The 23,195-nt window shown below is 40.5% G+C and overlaps 1 protein-coding gene across 9 annotated transcripts in view; it reads right to left on the reverse strand.

The window, feature by feature from the left end:
• The window catches only part of LRBA (LPS responsive beige-like anchor protein), a 580,756-nt gene that overhangs the window by 110,396 nt on the left and 447,165 nt on the right, over positions 1-23,195 (reverse strand). For all 9 annotated transcript variants that reach the window (XM_019534457.1, XM_019534459.1, XM_019534455.1 and 6 more), the window contains exon 46: positions 4,220-4,372. In XM_019534457.1, the coding sequence (XP_019390002.1) occupies positions 4,220-4,372 (153 nt within the window). The remainder of the gene's footprint in view (positions 1-4,219; positions 4,373-23,195) is intronic.

The following is a 23,195-nucleotide window of genomic DNA, read 5'->3' on the forward strand; positions in this document are numbered from 1 at the left end:
CCATTCTGTCCTCCACCCCCATACTTAGAATGAAAACTTGTTTTAAAAAGTATTCTTTTTACAACTTGATGAAAGACTGTTACTTTGGTAAAATAAACCTCCTTTGCCAGAATATGCTGATTTTTGCCATCTATTACCAGACTATATAACATATGAAAAACAAAATTATATAAAATACACCTATTTTACATTTCTTAATGCTAGCATGATGTTGTTAGAATCATTTCACTAATTGTATGACATTCCATCAATCAAAAGGGAGTATTAATCATTTACCCAGTTGCGTTTCCTCCCCCCCAGCATATACAAAAGATATGCAATCTGTTTTAATTAAAAAGCATCCTATACAGTGTTTAAAAAAACAACAAGTTGGGAATCCATTTTAAATCAATGTTTCTGTCAATTAACATCCTGAACCCCTGCTATTGACCCAATACTGTACAATCTGTTATTATGTACTGTCCTACCTATCATCTGTTCCTCGTGCTGGTCTGTTCCAAAAAGACAGACAGCTGCAACACTATATCCCTGTTCAACCTGAAGACCATCTGACTTTAATTGTAGCACACAGCTTGATGTGGGTCTGGTTATGAGAAGCCAAAGTATCGCACTGTAATAATCTGGAAAAGCAGAAACCTGCCAACACAGGGCTGAAAATGGGGGCTTGGGCTGTCTGGCTGGTTGACGAGCTGCAGGAAATATGATTAATGAGTAAGGTATAATGATATCAGGAACCCGATTAGCACCACAAAAAGGTCACAGATCAAAGTAGTATGCATTTCATGAGCTCCAATCATTGCATAAAATCTGTGGACTTGAAGAGGTAAACTGAAATGCAAGGGCAAAAGAAAAAAAAAGAAAAAGAAAATCCAAGTGTGATAGCTTATAAACTGAGCACTTAAAATACGATAATCATCATTTAGTTTGATACTGGAAGATGTAAGGAAATATTAACTGAATAAATCAGTCTGAGCTGTACTATAATGGTCCTTTTAATAATAATACAAGGGGCTGAATTTCGTGCATTTCCTAGAAAATAAATGTATTTTAATTAAAAGTTTTGATTTTGTTGATGATGCCAAACCAAATAAATATTAAAAAAGAAAATGAATTGAATATTTTGTGCACATTTCTTTAGTGTTTATCCTATCACAAAATATATCATTGCTAAATGGCATCTTCCATACAAATATTCAGAATGTCAGTATATGCGCACACATGCACACCTCCCCCCACCTTAAACCCAATTTGTTAATGATAAGGCCTTAATTAAGGAGGGTTGAGTAAAACTTTCATTCACTTACAAATTACACTAGTACTAGTGGGGTTTGTAGTCTGAACAGAGGGAGTATTATCTAAAACACAGCTCTAAGGAAAAGATTATGTATGTTGTTAATTTCCAAGCCTGTGTTCTCTTACTCTCCAAATGAGCTCAGTTCACCAAAAGCTATTCTCCTGTGTCAAATTATAAAATGGCTATTCAAAAAAATTAAACATTCTTTAAAATTACACATAAAGGGTCTTTACTACTTAAAACATTTTTACGTTAAATAACTATTTTTCATTTAAGACAAAAAATGGGAAGGAAATATTTATGAAAGATATTAGAACTTCATGGCAGAAAGTATGAAGATAAGGACAACATCTTACATACAACCTTTCTAGAGCAAATATAGCTTTTAATAAATCACTTTCACTAATTAACATTTATCTGAAAACAAAAAGTGAAATGTGAAAATTACATAGTTCTAAATAATCAAGTGTTGGAAAATCATACTTATGGAATGTTTTAAATGCTGAAAGTTACTTTAAATCACTGTTAACCTTTTCACCAGCAAAGTTTAAGCTGTTTAAACAAATGGCCAGGTACAGACATTACACTTTTATTGGTATAAATTATCAGAAATTGGTCTATACCTGTAACAGAACAGAACTTTGGCATACAACACCAGTATTCTGCATCACAAGAGATCAATGTGTTCCTCAGAGGTCCCAGGAAGTTTTTAGGAAACTTGGGAGATGTTGGGTTAAATATAGAAAGTCAAAAAGCCCAAGGCTGAATCAATTCAGTTTTTGCAGGTTAGTCCCCACCCCTGCCAACTCTTCTCTGCTGCAGCACACAGCCCAGCCCAGCCCAAGCCTGGAAAGCATGCTGGGATGCTGGGGAACTCTGATTTAACTTAAACCAGGAAGGGGTCTGCCACAAAAGTTTCATAAACCGGTTTGACCCAAATCAGTTAAGTCTGATACTACACTCAACCAGTTTTATCTTAAACCAGCTTCAGCCATTTTGAAACTGGTTTATGTGCACAGAACTTCTGCTCTGTTACAGGTTTAAACCAGTTTCTGATTACTTAAACCAGTTTACATGTAACTTCTGTCCCTAGAAGTTCAGTGCACAGACTGGTTTAAAAATGGCAGAACCCAAAGATTTGCCCCCTTCCCCCTCCCAAAGAGCAAATGTGAGTTCTGTTCACTACCAATCCAAACTAAACTGCTTATAGAAATTAAGTGCTTACGGAAACTAAATTTATCGAACCTAAACTATGCTGCATAATTTATATTAATTCTATCTCAGGGTTTCTGAATGTCTGTACCTAGCCAAAAAGAAGTATAACATAAATGTTGCATTTCATTAAGAAATCACTTATAAAAGTAAGTGGTATCCTTGTTCCAGTTTTTTTCTAACCTGATTTTTCATGGAGTAATCTATCTAGTATTAGATAGATAAAGAAAAAAACCATTGCCTTGAAATACAAAAATAGTTTACTATCATATAAGAGATTGCTTTAAAGGGATGTTACATTTCATGCCCAAGAGCTTAACAGTAATAACCAAAAAGCATCTGCTTCCTGCTGATGAGGCACTTCATCCTGAGAATATAGCACAAGTGAGACATATCAAGAAGAGCTGCAAGAATGTAGAGATTAGGGGTAGCAAAGGGCTTGGGAAATGGGGGAAGGATGAAGAAAGGCAGCTCTGAAGGTACAGAGATGTGCTGGTAAGAAATGGGGGTAATCAGGGTCAGAAAGGAAAACAGAATTAAAATTGGGAGATGAAAGGTTTTAGAAAACACACAGTTGGAAAATGTTCATGGTAGACATAAGGATCTGTAATTAACAGATAGAAAAGGGCACAGTTTGAGCGACAACAAAAAAAACTTACTGCTAGGGAGATCAAAAACACAAGCAACTTTTACAACATTCAGTTTTTGGGATGGTGATCATCAATTCATGCTGAACTCAGAAGTAACATTTTTTTCCATTAAACCTGACACAAACACGGTAGGACCCAAAACTGCATTTAAACCTGGATTAAAGAGACCTGTGGCCTGAAGTCCATGCATATTTTACCCTTAATTTGGATCGATTTAATACTTATTTTCCCATGAAACAACATCCGAATTACTGTAAACACTTTACACTTTGAACTGATATTGTATCCTCTAACTACAATGAATGCTAACATTCTTGATTTTCATAAATCAAAATACAAACTCAGGCCGTGGCATCATCACCTCACTAGTGAACATGGTGAAAAGCTTTAAGATCAGTCAAACTGTCTTTTAAATTATGCATATTTCATTTTTGCTTCTTGCTGAATAAACTGGTCTGAATTATTTTATTCAACAACAGAATGTTTTGACACCTTCCAATTTGCCTAAAAACTTCCTGGGACCTCTAAGGGATGCAGTAATCTTTTGTACTTTAATTCAGAGATGCAAAGAATGAACTCAGTGTAACATGAACAGACTTCAGCAGTTGCTGCCCTGATTCTCAGCTTGCTTCTTTATTAAAAAACAAAATAAAAAAACCCTTCCATGATATCCACAAAAAGCATATCCCAAGTATCAAGATAAACTTTGAACTTGCAAAGAGGCTGAACAAGATGTCAGAGACATGAACTGGCCCATTCATTTCAGTGTATACGATACTATAACATCCATGCTGTAAACTATTTCACTGATAAGAGCATTTAAAATGAAAATGAAATGTAATATAATGGTCAGTATCAGGACATCCCAAAAGAAGTGAAGCAAAGAACTAGCTGAAGGGAATTAGGGAAAGGAAATGTGACACAAAAAGGTGTAAAATTAAGATGCAAAGGCTTTTAAAAAACACAGAAGGATGCAGGACAGAGACACATGGCCATAAACTATTTGAGAAGAAAAATATTTACAGAATTGGCCTCGGACTGAAAATAATGATAGCCATCTTACCAATCTGTTTATACGAACAAATTCTTCTGGAGTTTTGGCCCATGGTGGAAGTTCAACATCAGATACCACTGTTTCATCATCCATCACTCCTAGATTGTAATTGTTGCTATTGACAAACAGCTCTGGGAGATAATAAAATTCAGGAATCAGCTCCTGTAGGCAAAGAAAAACAAGTCCATGTTATGAATTCTATCATAAAGCACCCCTTCTATATATGAAATAAATTGTTTAAGTAGCAGATTTGGTAAGCTATTATCAACCTCTTAAGACAAAAATGAACATTTTTCAAGAAATGTCCTATAATGTAATTTGACTATGAAGCATATGAAAATTGATTTCAACTACATGTTAATGTGACAAATATAGCCACCAATGGAAAAAAAGGATATAAGACCATGTCAAAATGTCAGCAAAATTCAGCAAAAAACAGTTTTCAGCAAAATAACAGATTTATGGTATAACTGTTCCTTTAAAATGTTATACAAATCTGCATTTTCAAGTTCAGCTCTCTTAATACCATGTGCAAGTGGCACCTACTGTATTATCGTGTAACACAATTAGGTATAATCCTATTTTCTTTTCAAACTCTCTGAAAAATTCACTGTTTGTGTTGAAGTTGTTTATGATTGATCCCTGTCAAAAAAAATAATTTTCTTTTAAGTTTGAAATCTCTGCACACATCCCCACAAGCAGGAATGTGCATTCCCTGGGGACAAACAGCAACGGCACATTTTTGTGCCACCGCTAGATGTCCCTAGGGAATGCACCTGCCATGCACTCTGGCACGTGGCAAGTTGCCTCAGGTGTAGTAGGGAAGGATGCAGCCAGAACCGGAGCTGCCCACAGCAACCTTATCTGGGGTCCTGAAGACCTCCCAGGGCTCCAACAGCAATCCAGGAAGGCAGAGCCTGGCTGACAACCAGAGTATGGCTCTGGCCAGCCAGGCTTTGGTTTTGGGCGACGCATGCTGCTGCCACGTGCACCACCCTACTTTTTTCTGGTGCCGGTTTTTTTGGCACTGGGACCTCCCCATATCAACAAACCCAGCACCCTGCACGCCATGTGTGCTCACTCATCTAGACATACCCTACAGGATTATGCTAGAGAAATTTATACAGTAATGCATCATATTTTTTCATTATCAAGTGCTGCTAAACCAGGTTTTTATTTTTTTAAATAAAAAAAGAACAAAAGAATGTTTCCAATTAAAGGCAGGAAAAGCTGAACTTTTCTCTAGTCACCACAGCAGTATTCTCTACACTACATTATTTATTTATTGGCCTAGCATCCCATTGCTCTAAGGCAGCAATCTCTGGAATGTTAGGCTCCGATTCTGCAATGGACTCCATACAGAAAGACTAATACAGAGGCACACTGAAGTCAAAGGGGTTCGAGGCTGGTTCAGTGATACTGTATTTACTTGAAAAGAACATGACCTTGATTATAAGATGACCCCTCGCAGATACATAGATTCTATATATGAAAAATTTATTAATTTGTTATAGTTTTCCGGGGTTGGATTTATGACACATTATAAACTGCCTAACATCTGACTCCCCAGGTACCTCTCCACTATTTACCTGTTACTTTCATCCCCTTTCTCCCCACTTCTCCTCTCCTACATAATGGACTGTATCCAGCATGTGGTATGCTAGGTAATGCTGAGAGGTATCTGTGTAAGGCAGACAGGACAAAGTCTGATAGGACAGTGTCCACTTAGGGCTTTTTGGAGCTAATCAACAGGTAGATGATAATGTCCCTCCTCGGAATGTTCCCTTCCTTGGAAAAAACTGTTTAAGAGGAGCTTGAACTAATGAGAGATGCTTTGTTTTTTGTTGGGGTGTTAAACGCTGATAACAGAGCTGATAAATGCTCTATTATCAAAGAGTGGGGGGAGCCCCTCCCTAATCAGAGCATCCTGCCAGGCCTTGCCATGCCGGCCCCCCTCCCCCCCGCTCAGTACTGTGCAAGGGGAGGGCTGCTCTAGTGCCCCTCCGCTTGTAGCATGAGCCACTGTAGGCATGTGCCTGCATTTCCTCAGTCCAGAGAGGATGTCTGTGTGGTTACAAACTGGTTCAACCTTGCCAGGTTAGATTAACCTGCAAAAATGAATGAATTCAGGCTCAGGCTTTTTGAATGTCTGTCCCTAATCAGAAGGTTTGCCTTGAGTTTGTCCCCCCTCCCACTGCTACAGCAGGGAAAATAAATCTGGAAGGTCAGGTAGCCCCTTTGAGCTCTGCTTCCTCCCAAATTTTTCTCCTGGCAGCCTTTTTCTCCTCTCCTGCCTGTCAGAACCTGCTCTTCCTGAGCACATGGAAGTGACAAGCAAACTTGAAAAAAATACTCTTGAAGTTAAACATGGCTGTAGATTTGTATATTCATATACTAACCATGCACTTAGTTCATCCAGAATTGATTCATGTTACTTTTTTATAAAACTGCTGCAAGTTTTAGCACAGGTATTTCATAAACATACTTTTAAGCAGCACTTTGGCACCTGCTTATAAGTTTGTACAAACTATGCACGATATTAATCCATATGATTTACCACATAGTTTATTAGCCTGGGCTCCACCAGAGTCTGCAGGACTTCAAGCCACAGTGACGCCTCACCTCAGCACTGCTGGGCATGTCTACATGTGCAAATGCTGCAGAGTGGGTTAACGCTACCCTCAGCGGGCATCTACACATGTGGTGATGCAGGAGCAATTTGCTGCTCCTACCAACAATCTGCTCCTACCCCCTTGGGCCCTGCACTACCCTCTTCAGCAGCCAGGGAGAGCTCTAGGCTCCCTCTGGGTGATAGCCCAGGGACTGGCAGGAAGCATGGGGCCAGGAGACAGGTGTCTCCTGGCAGGGGCTGGGAAATTTCTCCCTACCCTCAGGACCCGACTGCTGCCAGGGCAGGCTCTAATGGGGGAGCTCAGGTGGGGACAACGTCCCCCTACCCCAGCAGCAGGCAGCTCCTAGCCCTGGCTCCCTGACCAGGAGTAAAGGACTCGGAAAGAGCTGCAGGGGAGCGACAGGTCCCAGCCCTCTGCCCCCAACCTGCTGGTGGGGCAGCTAGCTAGCAGTGAACTGGCTGCCCCACTGGCAGATCAGAGCAGGAGTCTGGGACCTGCACCTCCCCTGCAGCTCTTTCTAGGCCCCACACCTTGATCATCAATCAGGGCATGAGGCTGGGACCTGCCCCTGACCAGGACAGTGCCCACCAGCCCTAGGCTGTGCAAAGAAGTTGGCACATGCAGCCCAGAGCTGGTGGGGACTGCCTAAAACAGGACAATCCCCAGCTACCTCCAGGCTACACATACAGACTTCCCCATGCAGTCCAGGGCTGGCCAGGAACTGTCCAGGTCAGGTGTAGGTCCCAGCAAGCTCCAGCCTGGGCAGGGAACTCTCCCCATGCAGAGAGCATCCAGCCCCTGGTCTGCCATCAAGGAGCAGGGGTTAGCAGCTCCCTGGTGCCAGGGCACAAGGGCATTGTCCCCACCCAGGCTCCAGTGGCAGAGTCTGCCCTGGCAGCAGGCAGCTCTCAGGGTCAGGGACCAATCTCCCACCCCCTACTGCCCATGAGCAACTTTGCTCCCATTTGGCTGTCTAAACATGCTGTACTGCACAGTAATTACTCATGGGTAAATTTGCTACTTGTATTTCCAGGTATCAAATGTACTCATGATTAGAGCAAATTACTGACAGTAAATGTCTGCACATGTATATGGTGACGTTTACTTTGCTGTAATTCGTTCTAATCTCAAGTAAACCATCTTGTGTAGATGCACCCACTTAATGTATGTGTATACTCCAGATACCACCCCCACAAAAGATCCACGTGCTCATTAGCCCCCACTCATGATTGGAACCAGGTGTTCTTGTCACAAGTCCTGGGATGTTCCAAAAATGTGTATGTAAATGAAATGCAGTGCATTCTGGTCTAGTTTCACCTCACAGAGGGCAGGGCCCATTAATCATATACACCAAGCTGAGAAAGGGGGTGACAGAGGGATTCTGGGTGAACTGTATGCAATATCTTGGCTCACCATGACTTGAAAAAGAGTCAGTGGTGAGGGGGACTGCACTTAATGGGCACTACCATTTGTCTTATTTGCATGGGCTTTACTAACATATTTTCATAGTAGGTTCCCATCAGCATGTTTGCTCAGTGTGGGCCATGTGTTTTATAGTCAAGCTCAGTGTTTGCTGCATTTAATCAGCTTCACATTTTGTTTCCATTGCTGAGTATGTGCTGCTTTTGGTAGCAGTTGGACAACACACAATGTATTTAGTGAGATTCTTTTCCCCATGCCAGGGAATGGTATGTCTAAATGCAAGATTGGCACTATTGCCCCAAGCAGCTACCAGCGTTTTGATCATCATCAGGTACCATGTAGACCAGCGGTGCTCAACCTTTTGGTGGTGCAGGAGAAATGAGTGGCATGGAGCTGGTCCCCAGTACAATGCACCAGGATTAAGGTCCCATGCTTCAGGATCATGCCTCACACTCCCTCCAGCTAGCTCCTCTATGCCAATCTAGTGGGCTTTCTGTGCGTTCAGAAATTTAGCAGCAGGGGATCAACAACTGCTGCCACTGTTCCCCTGCTGCCAAATTCTTGGACCCAGGGAGGCCCCTGTGGATGGGATGGCATGGCTTCAAGGATCCAGTCTGGCCCACTGGCCAGGGATTGATCACTTCTGGTCTAGATTTGTTCTGAGTGGGGTTAAAATGGGAATTATCACACTATTGGCTAGTTAACTTTAGCACCCGTACAAATGGAGTTGCAACAGTGTTTGCAACAGTAAGAAATGTTAAGGAAAATAGTGTACATGATGCTAATGAAATTTAATATCCAAGGCAAACAGAGAATTTTCAAAAAGTGCTTCTTAGTACTTAAAAGCAAAGGAAATTTAAAGCAGAAAATGGAAAATTAGGAAGCACAGTTAAACAACAAAGTCAAGAAACAGAAGTTAAGATTCCAACAGTAAGATTACCTTTCTACATATGCAATATATTTTCCTTTTCTAGTTATAACGTAATAAGCTGTCTCTTCTCTACAATATATTCCAGATAACATTCAAGATGTACATAAAAGTCCCAGTTACTGGTGGTGTTAGAACTTCATTTCTAACTTTTGTAATTTTGCATGCAATCCTAGCTTTATAATTATTTTAAAAAGCCTACTAAGAAATAATGCTTTTTTTTTTTTTTTTTTTGCTTTTAATGTATTTTTATTGGAAATTTTTAATGGAACAGCCTTGGGACATGCACTCAAATAAGCCTGGCAATTTGATGGATTTAGAAAACATTGAGGCAGTAAATTGGAGAATTTACTCTCTGTGAATGGAAGGGATCAATATTTGTAATTGCTTCAGGAAGTGAATTTCATATCAAGTGACTGGTGTAAAATTGCTCTTCCGCCTAACACGCGCAAATTGTGTGCCACTTAACAAGCAGAAAAATTCAGTCTGTTTTTATGTGTAGTGGGCCCAGTCTGTAGCTATGTCAGAGGCTTGGTAGGTCAGATTTGAAATTCAGTCTTGACATGGGTCAATGGATCAGTGGTCTCCCAAATATCCCCTCAGGGCTAGCTATGGCAAGAGCAGTTTTCCAAACAGCTGAGTGCAATACGGAGGTCATCAGATTGTGGGTAAGGTCAGTCTGAAGTAGCCAGAGCAAAGACAGGAAAGATCAAGTAGGAATTAAGCTATTATCACCTCCATCATTGTGTGAAACATTGCTTGGCTTTGAATTGCACATCTTTTTGTTTATAGTCACCTTAATTAACTAAATTGGGTAAAAATTAGTGTGTACCAAACTCTTGAGAAGCAGTGAAAAATAAAATGTTTCAGACCTGTTAAGTGAACAACTGAAAGAAGGTGACTGCAGCAAGTTTAAATATAAGAGAATTCTAATACAAAGGTTCACCACTTACTATCAGGGTCTAGTTAATATAAAGAAAAAGCAATGATAGTGGGCTATAGTAATCAGCAGAGAAACGCATTGACTTGTGTAGGAAACAAACGCACAGTATGATGCTGAATATTTTAAGCATAAGCTCATTACATATGTTACTGATGATTTTTTATATATAAAAATACAGTTATTCATTTGGTTCTTTCAAGTTCAGACAACAGTTGGCTTTCTAGAACACACACGGTTTTCATTAAATTAGGCAGAAACCTTACATTGACTGGTAACAACTTAAACAATCAGTAACTTCAGATAGTTTTTATATTAGGTTGAACTTTCATGTAAATGATTTTGTCATTGAAATAACTAGTTTTCAGAAAGTATTCTAGTAATTAGATAGCTATCAGTATTTCTCTACCGAGAAAAAAGTTTCTTTAAGTACGTTGGGTCTGATTCTGTGGTCCTGACTATATGCTATCAACTACATCAGGGCAGAATAATTGCAATGTGGCTGCATTAACTTTCCCTCTAAATTGGTATTTTCTACCCACTTTATCACATCTTTATCATGTTATACACATTGAGATTTCTAATGAAGTCATCATGAAAAATATAAAGATCTATAATTAGCAATAGCATTGTTTATTCTGCTTCACAAAGTCATTCAACTAATTTTAGTGATTATGCATTTGGCCATACACGCTTAATTCAGAAGTAATGTTGTGTTAAAAATATTTAAGCTGCATTATTTTTTCTTGAAATAATCATTGCACATACACTGTTTTGCCCTAAACCTGTAATCACTTACTCTCTTGGAGCATTTCCATTGATAAGGAACTACTGGGAGGAAAGCCAGCATATGCTCAAGCGTCTGTAAAACTGGAACCAAATTTGTTTCCTATCACTGGAAGTTTCATAAGAATTCTTATCATATGGATAACTTCTATATCAAACTGAAATAGCATTTCATCTATCTAGTGAAGGAATGTTACTATAGAATTTTTTAATGTTTCTTTTATGAAGTTTTACAGAAATATACAGCTTTTCACGATTGTTTTTGTACCCTGCACTTAAACAATACCCTTGAAAATTAGCTTCATTCTTCTACATTTCATTATAATTGTTTTCCTAATTAAATAATCCCTTTGAAAGCACTACGTACACACACACACACACACACACACACACACACACACACACAATCTCTCTCATTTATATCTGTTGGTAGTTTAGAACCTGGATACCCAGAGTTTTTCCCCATTCTATCTCCTTATTATATTTGTTAAATGTGTTGGCTCCCTCAGGATGTTCTTAACAAATTGCACTAAGTCCTCCTAACTCTAAAAATAAATAAATAAATAAATAATTACAATCAACAGGTTTCCATTAATGTTCTAACAAATTAACAATATGAACTTTGTCAGTAGGTTAAGTTCTATTTAACATATGGTTCATTTTCTAAGTATTTGTTAGTTCACCCAAATTAAAATCTTAAATGAACTGAAGTCACAGGCAATAATAATTAGTGTAAACTAACACAACTGAACATTTTTACCCAGCAATCATTAAAATAATCAGCCATTTACTAAAATACATACAATAACTTTCTTTCAACCTTACAGTTCTTGAGATGACTATTTAGTACCTTTATTCTACTAGCCAACGTATCAATTGGACACACAGAAACACATTTTACTTTACGCTGAGGACACATGGAAATTATGTAATGGTAATCAGTTTATGACATTTTACTTTCTTCACCCTGCAAACAAAGCACTATACAGCACACTCCAGATTGTATATGCAATTTCACTACCCTTTTACCCTTTTGAACTTAAAACAGATTTTTTTTTTAATATTTTAATTCTGGGACATAAAATTGGATAGACTTCTTAATGTCTAAAACATTTAACTTCTTGTTCATAAAGAGGAATACCCATGTAAAAAAGAGCAATTTACACAAAAAGCAAAAAATTAGAGGTTAAAATACATGGACAAAACATGAAAAGGTGATTCAATAACAAGTAAAAGTATGCATGTATAGACCTAATGTGATAGATGGAAAATTTAAAAAAAACGTCAGTTCGCTCAAAGAACCTAACACTCCAGTGGCTTGATGTGGAACTTGTATTACACACAATAGTAGAGTACAAGCCACCACTCAGAGGCATCTTAACACCTTTATTTGACTCGATTAAAAATGAGAAAACTTCTAGCAAAAAGATTTATTTCTAAAGGCATCTCTTTACAATAACTTAATGAAAATGACTGAAGTGCACCATTTCCTTATAACTCTTTCCTCAAGCAGATGCCCAGTCCATCTTCTGAGTCATCACAACTGTTGAAATGACTAGAAGTGATACAAACAGAATACTAGCTAACACGTCAAGAAACCTAGGACAAAATTAATGAGACTGTAACAGGAAGCTGGTCCCCAGTCTGTTACAAACAGGACCCCAGGTGCACTCAGGGAAATTGGCTGACTTACCCAGAAGTAATGTTGGAATCACAGTGCTACTGGTGAGCCTGTCTGGGAATAACCCCAAAAGAGAAAGTGGGCTCCCAGCTGCATGCAGCCACATGCCTGGGGAGCCATAGCTTATTGGCCCCTGGGAGTTCTGGCAGGAAGGAGTGAGAGAGGGCCGAATCACCACACCCCCAGAGAGGGAAGCACATGGTTTTCAGGAGGAGAGTGGTGTGTTTCTGTGCAGGGCACAAAGGAAGGCCGGTCATGCAGTAAACCTGATTCCCAGCCTGGGACCAAGCCTCATGCAGCCAGAACAGAAGCCAGCAAAGAAGAGCACCCACTCAGTCCACTGGTGTTGTGATCCAGACATGGGGTAAGCCTCTTTGCAAGGGGAGCATCTGGTCAGCCTCTCTGAGGCGCTAACTGATCATGCTGATAGGCTGGAGATAGTGGGGCCAGCATAATGGTACCATCAGGAAAGGCTAACTGATTTGATAAGTCTGAGGATGATGGATATGCTAATTGATAATGCATAAATAAGAACTAATTGATTGATGAAAGAGTCATTAATCGAAGAAGTACAAGGACTAAATCATTGATGCTGGACTCTCTGAACAAGTAGCCATAAATAAGGACCCCATGATTGAGGGCAAGCATGTAAATTAATGGGGTGTAAATAAAAAGAAATTGAGCCCTGAGGAGTTCATGAAGGGGAAAGGGATAAGTAAGTGTTGAGTGATCTGGTGAGCTGCCAGTTGAAAGAATCAGACATACTTGAAAGAGCAAAGGTCCAGCCCAGCGGGAGTGATGAGAACAGGGTGTAGGGGAGGTGGAGCCCTGCGACAAGGATGAGCTTCCTGCTGATAGAGCTCTGTTTCCCTTTGTTTGCAACATTCAGCTTCCCCTCCATTTGTTTTACATCAAGGCATGGCAGGAAAAATACAATGGAAGAAGGCAACAGAGCCCAGAGAAAGCTTTATGACACTGCATCCACTAACAGAGGCACTATCAGAATTATTACATTCTGTATAGCCTATTATATCATATGCATATGTAATTAAGCATTGGGAATCAACAGGTCTCTACAGCCCTTCCAGTCCCAAAGCTGCATATTTGATTACAAGTCAAAGTGACAAAGCTTTCTGTAAATACTTTGTATGCACATCTTTTAGTACTTTACTTACTGTGGATAGTAACAGTATGGACAGATGAACAATTTTACCATTTAAAAGGTGTGCAAGGGTCTTACCACTCATAAGCATGTAATGACTGATGTTGTATATCTGTTTTGTCCATTCTTATGCTGCATTAAGTGAATCTATACCACAGTAACTTAATCCTGCCTTGACTTATCTTCCAGTTACTATAGAATAGGAGTGGACAGATTAAACAGCATAACTGATCCAGCTGAACCATGGTAAATCCCTTTACCCTGAAAAATGATAGAACTGCTTGTCTGCCCATACCCCAAGTAAGATCTCCTGTGTGAAATCCCAGGCTATGTACACATATTCAAATGACTTAGAAGAATTCTCCACGGTTTTTTCTCCTAGTAGAAAAACTTACCTGGAGACACCTGAACAAACATTTGAATGCTGAGTCCCTGAAGAGCAGACAGCTTGCAGTGCTGATGCTGCACAGCCAGGGGGTCCCTGTAAACACATCTCAGTGTGCTATGCAGGCTCCATCCCTTGATCTACCTGGTGATAGATGGCAGTAGTGCACAGTAGTGATTGGCTGAGCCAGACTACTCATCAGCCTTTGTCTCTCTGCAGCACAATGTGGAACTGTGAAGGAATGTGTTCTGCTCTCTACTCGGCTGAAGCAGTGGAATCCAGCCCAAGCAACATACCGTCTCAAGGGGATACGGAGGGGGAGGAAAGGAGAGGAGCAAAGCACCCTGGGATGCTGGAGGACTGTGCTGTTGTTTCTCTCAGAAGAAGAAACATGCTGACATTTTTTCTCCCAGGAGTGATTTAACCCCGGTACAGTAAAAGTTCTGTTATCCGGCATCTTACAAGCTGGCATGCTCCACTAACTGGCATGCCGGCTTGTAAGATAAAGTGAAACCAGAAGTGTCCACTGTGGCACTTCTGGTTTTTCTGAGCCACATGGGTTGGGGCAAAGCAGCCTGTACTGCTGAGCCCCAACAGCCCGGGGACCTAACACGCTGTTGGGGCTGCGCAGGACCTGCTTCCCTGTCCCGCAGGGCCCAGTGGGAAGGGTGGTGATGCAGCGGGAGGGGCGGAGGGACACCCTAGACACAGCGTGAGAAGCAGCAGCTGGGGCTGCTCAATTAACCAGCATATTTTGTTATCCAGCATCCCCCATTCCCAGGGGATGCCGGATAACAGAGCTTTTACTGTAATTCCCAAGTTAGTTTTCTCCTGGAGCAGTCATTTTTGCTCTGAGAAAAAATCCTGAACATTTGTACAATTGTGGTTTCTCCTGGGAAAGCAGTGACTTGCCCACAAAAAAAAAATGTCTATATATGATATATTGTCCCAAATATAAGATATTCCAAATAAGCCTGTAAAACGTATACACCTCACCCTGAGCACAGCATTAAAGGACCTATCAATACCAAATGAATAATTATGTTTTAGCTGGGTCTACCCTTTCAGAAGGCAGAGTATACTAATTCACTCCTGAAGGGATGCCATGTTTTCCAAGATTGCAGAACTAGTGATCCCTTCCAACCCTTCATGACAATCCCCAGATTCTTAACTGTGAACAATTTCATAGTTATAACCAATAAAACTGTGATTGTCATAATAATATTAAAACTATGTCTAATTCTGAAATTTGGAAAGTAACTTTGATAATAAAGGAAGCATAATACACAACATTCATTGGAAAAGTTGCACCCTGTTTTATTTATAGAAGGTGTCCCATTAGATTCTGTTAAACTGACAACATAATTTAAAGTCATTTGCATTCAGTAGCAAGTTATGATATTTGCTTTTAAAATATCACTATTGGGTTCAAAGTATGATGACAACAGTAAGGTAAGATAACTTTCAAAACTGTGACAACTAATCCTCAGTGGCACTTCTTTCCCATAAAACTCGCAGCAGATTTTAACTATCAAGATAAATGCAGTTGCAGGGACAGCTTATTCAGTCATCCAATGGTTCAGTCAATAGTGACAACTGAATTTCTTTTTGCTTAAAGAAATTCCTAATTCTGTCCCTTCCTCAGGTCATTAGAAAAATGTCCATGCCGTGGAAATTTCTGATGGTTTCCAAATGACTTCTTACTTCTCTAACAGCATGAAGCACCAACTACTTATTTCCATTCACAAAGACTAATTTCTATATTTTTCTGATAAATACATCTACCCTGTTTTTCATAGATAGAACATATGCTATTCTGCAGAGAAGAGAGAAGCTCATTTTAGGGGCCCAAGCTTTCAGCACACTGAGATAAAACTGCCACTCCACATGAGTTATTAATGGCCTCAACAAGCAAATATTGCTGACAATTCAGCAAAGCCTGAACTCCTGCTCTTAATTTAAAGAACTACAGCAACACTCCATTTCATGAGAGCCATCATAATATAATAAAAAAAGAGGAGCTGATGTTCAAGAGAACTTATATCAAAGAACAATGCAGAGTCCAACATTCATCAGATGACCCTTACCGAAGTTGACTGCTTTAACAGTTCATCAAGGACCTGGAAATGGTCTCAGGCTTTTTTTCTATTTTAGCAATGAGATCTTGATAGCCTACAAACCAAGTATGTACTTCATCAGTAGTGGGTCTTGGCAACCATCAACCATATTACTAATTGACATGAAATGGAGTTATTGGATGGAGACACTGTTCGCATTTGGCAGCTGCTTCAAACCTTTGAAGTCTTGTCTACCATACAGGAAAGGATAAACATTTGTCTCTTCCTTATGTTTCATCAATCATAACAAAATGGAGAGCTCTTATAGTGACACAACCAATTTCAGCAAACATGGACTTTATTTCAAGGCTGTAAGTTTTGTTTTGGCTTGGTTTGGGCTTCTTTTTTCTTTTTTTAATGAAACAGTTATCCTTTAAAGGTGGATGTTTGGTTTCTAAATATGCCAAAGCTTGGAACAGCAGAGTATATCTTTAACAACTAACATTTCAAATTCCCTACCTAACATAGAACTAAAGCAGCTTAAAACCTTTGCACTTTTAAATACTTTTAAAACATTTAGGAAGACTCCTTTTCTCTTTAGAGCTCTTTTCATCTCTAGATTTCAAAAGCATTTTACAATGTAAAGTAAGTATCTTTTTTTTTTTTTCCTTTAAAGATAGGAAACTGAGGTACAGAGAGGTAAAAATGACTTAATCAATAGTAACACAAAGGTAAATGGGAAGAGCTGTGAATAGAACATCCACTGCTACCAAAAGCCAGTTTAACCCTTTCCTTGCCACACTATTGCCTGTTTTAGTGAGTGAGGATCAAAGCCCTTAGCTCAGTAGCAGCTGCAGAGCCAGGAAAAGGTTAACCTGGCTCTCGACTGTGACACCTGACAACTGTGCCTGTTCTTCTTAACGTAGCCAAAGGCTTGAGAGCCCTTGCTTCCATTTTAGTGCCCCCCTTTATTGAATTCCTGGGGCAGCATCTGCCCATTCTACTTGTACACATGCCACAGCTTGTGACCCCTGATCTCAGCATGCCTTAGAGTCTCAGCAGTTGCAGCTAACATATCTGCTAGTCTTTTGAATTTAGCTACGTGCTGGTGTGAAGTCAGGTAGAAGGCAAGACAGGGTGGCACCTTAAAACAGTGCTTCCCAAACTTTTCCTCAGCATGACTCCATTTATGACCTCATTTCCTCAGCATGGCCCCTCACTCCCAACCCACAGCCAACTACCCCTTCAGGTGCCCCTCACTCCTGACCCACAGCCCCTTGGCCCTGTCAGTGCTCCTCACTCCTGATCCATGGCTCCCCATTCCCCAGATGCCCCAGGGCCTGCAGACCCCTGCTCTCCCCTCCAACAGTTCCTGAGCCTTGGCTGCTATCCGTGGAAAGCAACAGGTGCTGTGGCCAAACCAGAGCATAGAGCCTAGCTCCCATCCCATCCCCTCATCCTGTGGGCAGTACAGGTGGAGCAGAGCCCATAGGGGAGGCAAGATATGGGCTGCCCACTGCAGGCTTGGGGTCCTGGTCCTGCTGCCCTCCCCCTAGGGGCCTCTGCAGTCCAGTGGGTAGGACCCAGGAACAAAAGCTTGGAGAGGCTCCATGCTGCTACCAGGAGCCCCATGTTGGTCACACCACCAGCAGTGATGCAGTGTTGTGCCCCCCAATGCTGCCAGGCAGGAAGGGGGTGCCTCAGTATGTACGGGACTCCTGGTGGTGGCACTAAGCCTCCCCACCCCAATCTGGTGCAGAGGTCCCAGGGGGAGAGCAGCATGATGGGAAGTCCCAAGCCCACAGTCTGCATCTGCCCTGACCTGTTCACAAATTTGAGGGGTATGTGCCCTGCCATGCCTCCTTCCCAGGCAGTGAATGTATCAGTAGGAAGCCAGCCCCTCCGCCACCCCCACTCGCCCTACAAGCTACCCGTGGCTCCATTCTGGTCTCCCAGCTGGACCCCACATTCCTGCCCTGGCCCCGTGCCCCATGCCCCAACCCTCCCCTTCTCCTCCCTTCGCGTAAATCTGCCCCTCCCCCCCAACCCCCACTCCCACAGACTTACCTGGAGGGAACTGTGGAACCTGTTCTCCATGCTGCCTGGCTGTCATGTGCCTGTGTGCACACACATACATGTGGAGCCCCTTGTCCACCTGCCCTCCTCCTACTCCCCCCAGCCCCAAGCAGCCCCTTGCAGGCTGGAACTCTCTGCCAGTCTGCAAAGGGAGCCTGCTGAGAAAATCCATTATTTTCTCCTTTAAAGGGGGAAATCTGTATTTGTCTAGGTTTTTCTGCAGTAAATAGAAAACCCAGATCCTTGTATACTTGCTTGACACTGTCAAGTGTCTTTGCAACCCCATTTTTTGTTGCAACCCCAAATGGAATTGCAACCCCAAGGTTGGGAAGCACTGCCTTAGAAGCTAAACTGGTTCAGAGGCATAAGGTTTCATAGGTGACAGCCCACTTTGTCATATTCTAACAGGTGACATCTGTTAGCATCTGAAGAAGTAAGCTGTCACCTATAAAAGCTTATGCCTCTCTGAACCAGTTAGCCTCTAAGGTGCCACCCTGCCCTGCCTTCTGTACTTTATAGATAATAAATGAATGTTTCCCTCTCTTCTTTACAGAATCAGATGATCTATTCTACTGCATTTTTCTTGTTATAAAGCTACTTCTCATATAATTTCTCTTTGCTCACAGTTTAAAGCCCTTCTCCATTCCTTTAAGTGACTGTTTTCATTTATGTACTGAGTTAAATATAAGCCATAGTTTTATCTGTTATTTAGCTTAGGCTGTACCTGCTTCTTTCCCAGATCAAAATAGCATTTTGTGCCTAAAAGTTTATCTATCATCTCTCCCAACTATACAGCTGGTTCAGTAAAAGGTATCACCAAAAAAAATTTCTCTGGAAAGGGAGAAGCATTAACAAGTAAAATAGGTAAAGAATGTAAGCAAAGGATCAGACTCTAGTAAAAGAGTCTGAACTCTGAACTTCTCTTCTGTAACATTCTTGTGATCTTGTTTAAAACACAAGAGAAACCTTAAAAAGTGTTAATATACTGTCTTCACATTCTTTGCACAAATTAAAATTTCACTCCCTAACTCTTAATATATATAGTTACTCTGTGATTATTCACATAGTCATACTACTGAGGCATACACTTTCAAGAGATACAGCACAGACAAAAACTAAGAACAACAACAATTTGAAAATGTGGCTCACTAATGCAATACCAATAAATACTGTCTTTTCCAATATATAACATGCATCTTGTTTGGGGAAAAAAGAATGACTAAAAAAAATTCTCCCAATTTTGGAAAACTGTATTTTGGGGAAAAGCTGTATGTTGTATGCAAGTAAGTAGTCAAATAGTATTCAATTACTAATCACACTTGGGAAGAAAGCAACAGATATATTTATTCTGTCTTAAGGTTCCAACTTCTACTAGTCAGTGTATTATCCAAATGCTGACTGGTCTGATCATTTGAACTGTGTTTATGTTTTGTTTCTTCGTCTCTAACATATTCAACAATAGTTACCAGGTCTACACGTTTTATTTAAAACAGTTATCTAATTAGGATTTAATCCCACAATAATGAACAAAAACCTTTGTACCTGAAAGTATACTGTGCCCAATGCTTTCTGTGTTTTCATAATTTGACTTACAAAAACACCCACACATCAAAACTAGCCCATTGTTTTGGACTGGTGACTTAATTTGAGACACTTCTAAAGTGTCGTAATGACAAACAGGTTCACTGCTCCAGAAGAAGCTTCTGCAGAAGTGACACAATCAGTTTCCACACAGTCATACAAGTTGATATTGCCAACATTTCTGTCTGAGGAGGTGCTGCTTCACTTTTGGAAAGAATGATGAAACAGAAAGGAACAATAAGAACAATGTGCCAGAATTAGGATATGAACATAAAAAAGAGCCATTTTTGTAAATCTAAATCTGCTTAAAAGCCATTTGTTCACGACAGTGTTTTATTTCAGAGGCTATCTAATGCAATAATAATATTATTTTTAATCTCAAAATACTTATTTAAACTGAACCCACTATTTGTTTGGAAACTCCTAATGTTCCTCCACATAGTGAACTAGTCTGGTGCCCATCTCGGATATTCCTAGCTAGATGGAAGACTATTATTTTATAAATAATGACTTTTAGTTAGTTCTAGGGATGCACCAATTAATTGGCTGGCTATCAGACTGGCACCAATAAAAGAAAAAATGATATTACCAGCTATCAGCTTTTTTGATCATTTTAGTGATAATTATGGCTTCATGCCCAGAGGCCACCGGCAAATGTAGTCTGGTCCCTGCGCCCTGTGCCCATGGCAGACTACAGGTCCTGGCGAGTAGCAGGAGGGGGGGAGGGCACCAGAGAGTGGTCACACGGTGGCATGTTCAACAACAAAAGGACTGTTATTGGCTCCTGCTGCTGCTTCTACTGCCATGGCAGTGCTGCACACACAACAGAGGCCTGACCACCAGGGCTGCCACAGAGACTTTGGGCTGTGAGTGGGTGAGGTAAGGTGCCACAAGAGGCACATCTTCCTCCGCTGGGTACCAGGCACCTTTCCAAAAACGGCTTCTCCCTGGTACCCACAAGAACTCAGCTACATGGGGCCTGCCAATACTGAGGCAGTGGTGTGCTCTGGGGCTCCAAACTTGACTGGCGTCACTCTGCATGAGGGTCCACCTGATCCACCCAGAATGGCAGCACAGGATGCTCAGAGAATGGGGATGTAGGTAAGAGCTGTGAGCAAGGGGGTAACATGCATTGGAATAAGGTGATCACTACCTTTCCGACGTGTGTCATAAATGCAAAACAAACAAAAAAATAGGTTTATGTCAATAGTTTAAAATGCCTTGCACTATTACTAAATATTATTGGATCAGCATTGGCCAATATAGTTGGTTAATCAATGGCTATTGGTATCAGCCAAGGAAATCTTTATCAGTGTACTCCTAATTAATTGTATTAATTCTACATATCAATTAGTGACAGACCACACTAAAAAGAAAAACTGTACTATTTTCCATCATTAAGGTAACTATATATTATACGCAGTTAACAATATATTAATATATTATCCTTAAGAGTCTTAGAGAATCCATACCAGTTACAGAAGACACTGGGTACTACTTAATTTGGGCAGTATTCCAAGTATAGAAATATTTTACCTCTGAAGTTAGGTTCAGAAAAAAGCTAACCAGAACTATGCAACACTGCTGAATTTGACCTCGCAGCTAGTTCCCAAAAAGAGCATTTCTATACTTGAACATTATAGTTTCCATCTCTCCTGCCATCTCCCTGTCTCCCAATATGATAAAGGATAAGCAAATCGGCTTCATACGATTCACCAGATACTCTGACATCAGATGTGAATCTAAACAGAGTATCATCGTGACCTTGCTTTGCTTACAATATCTCTTGCTAATGTAATATGACATGGAGAGCCCTCAATAGAACAAAAACAAAACACTAACATTGAAGTAGAAAAGACAGCTCTATCTGGCATAAAAATGGCAGATTTCACATTGTGATATTAAAAAACCCACGATTATTTTAGTAACACTTTATAACAGTGCTCAGGCATATACAATGCTCCTGAATTTTTATTAGGGTCTCTACCTGGTGAAATGACATTTGTTATGCCTTTTTTGTTTAGTTTTATTGCTTGCTTTAGTAAAATTGCTAGAATATACACATAATATATTATTGGCATGCCCCTCTCTTCCTCCTCAATATAACTTAGTCGCATAATTTTACAATACAGTTGTAAACCATGCTGATAAACTGATGCATCTGGAGGCCTAGTTTGAACTTGTTTTGGGAACTAGGCTTCTACCATCAGGTTTATGGGCCATCAGTAACCTAAATAAGGAAGGGGAAGTGGGGGGAAAGGGCACAACAACAGCACCCAGGCATTTCCACTGCTGGTATCAAGCTATCCTGTTATGCCTTTGTAGACCTCTTCCCAATTAAGGTTCCAGAATGAAGGTGTAATTAATTCCACTTCCCCCTCCTATAGGAAAGGCATAGTCACAAAAGTTACGGTGGAGCAGCCAACGTAAAATAACTTGTCCCCTCCCACATTAACTCGAGATAATGTGCTCACTTGTCCTTACCCAAAGTATGTACATCAAAATAAACAAGTCAAGGCCGTGTGAATACATACGATGCAACTAGTCCACAACAGTCCACATCATGGAACTTTGCAGATCCATTAAAACAACCAACAACTCTGAGTTAGAAATAAAAAAACAAATACTACAAGAGAGCAGGGAGAATGGTTTTGAGGTGGGATTATTTTTTTGGGGGGGGAGATGATGTGGGAGGGAAGGATCCTTTCTCATTTCCTTCAGAAAGGGGTAAGGGACACAAGTTAAAATAGAGAACAAACAGATTAATTTTTTTTGGATGGGTTGAAGTTATGATGACCTAATGAAATTCACTCTAAAGTACTTCAGAAGTGGACAAAAGCAATTTCTGAATCATTTGCAACAGCAATCTCTGAATCATTAACTATATGTACAAAAACTCATGGACAATGCATGAGCAAGGCCTCTCAGGACTGAGAGTAACAAATATATTAAATGTTCTACTAGAAGGGGGAAAGGAGGACATGGAGGATCACAGACCAGTCAGCCCGACTTTGATCCCTGATAAGATACAAAAAACAAATGATTAACCAATAAATTTCAATATAATAAGGTGGATAAGAACTGGCCAAAATGGACTTAAGGTCAAATTATGTCAAAACTATCTAATTTCCTTTTTTAACAGGGTTAACTATTCTAGTAAATGGGAGAAAGCAGTTGATGAATATATCCTATATATAAGATATATATTATCGAAGCCTTATATATTATTAAACCTTATCGAATATATAGGCTCCGGAGTGCTGAGAGACGCGGGGGTGAAGCCTGCTGCGCCCCCGCTCCCCCGAAGCCCCCCAGACACCCCCTCAGCAGCCGC

Source organism: Crocodylus porosus, unplaced genomic scaffold (genome assembly GCF_001723895.1).
Source record: "Crocodylus porosus isolate Cpor-Errol unplaced genomic scaffold, CroPor_comp1, whole genome shotgun sequence".
In the NCBI taxonomy this organism is placed as follows: domain Eukaryota; kingdom Metazoa; phylum Chordata; order Crocodylia; family Crocodylidae; genus Crocodylus; species Crocodylus porosus.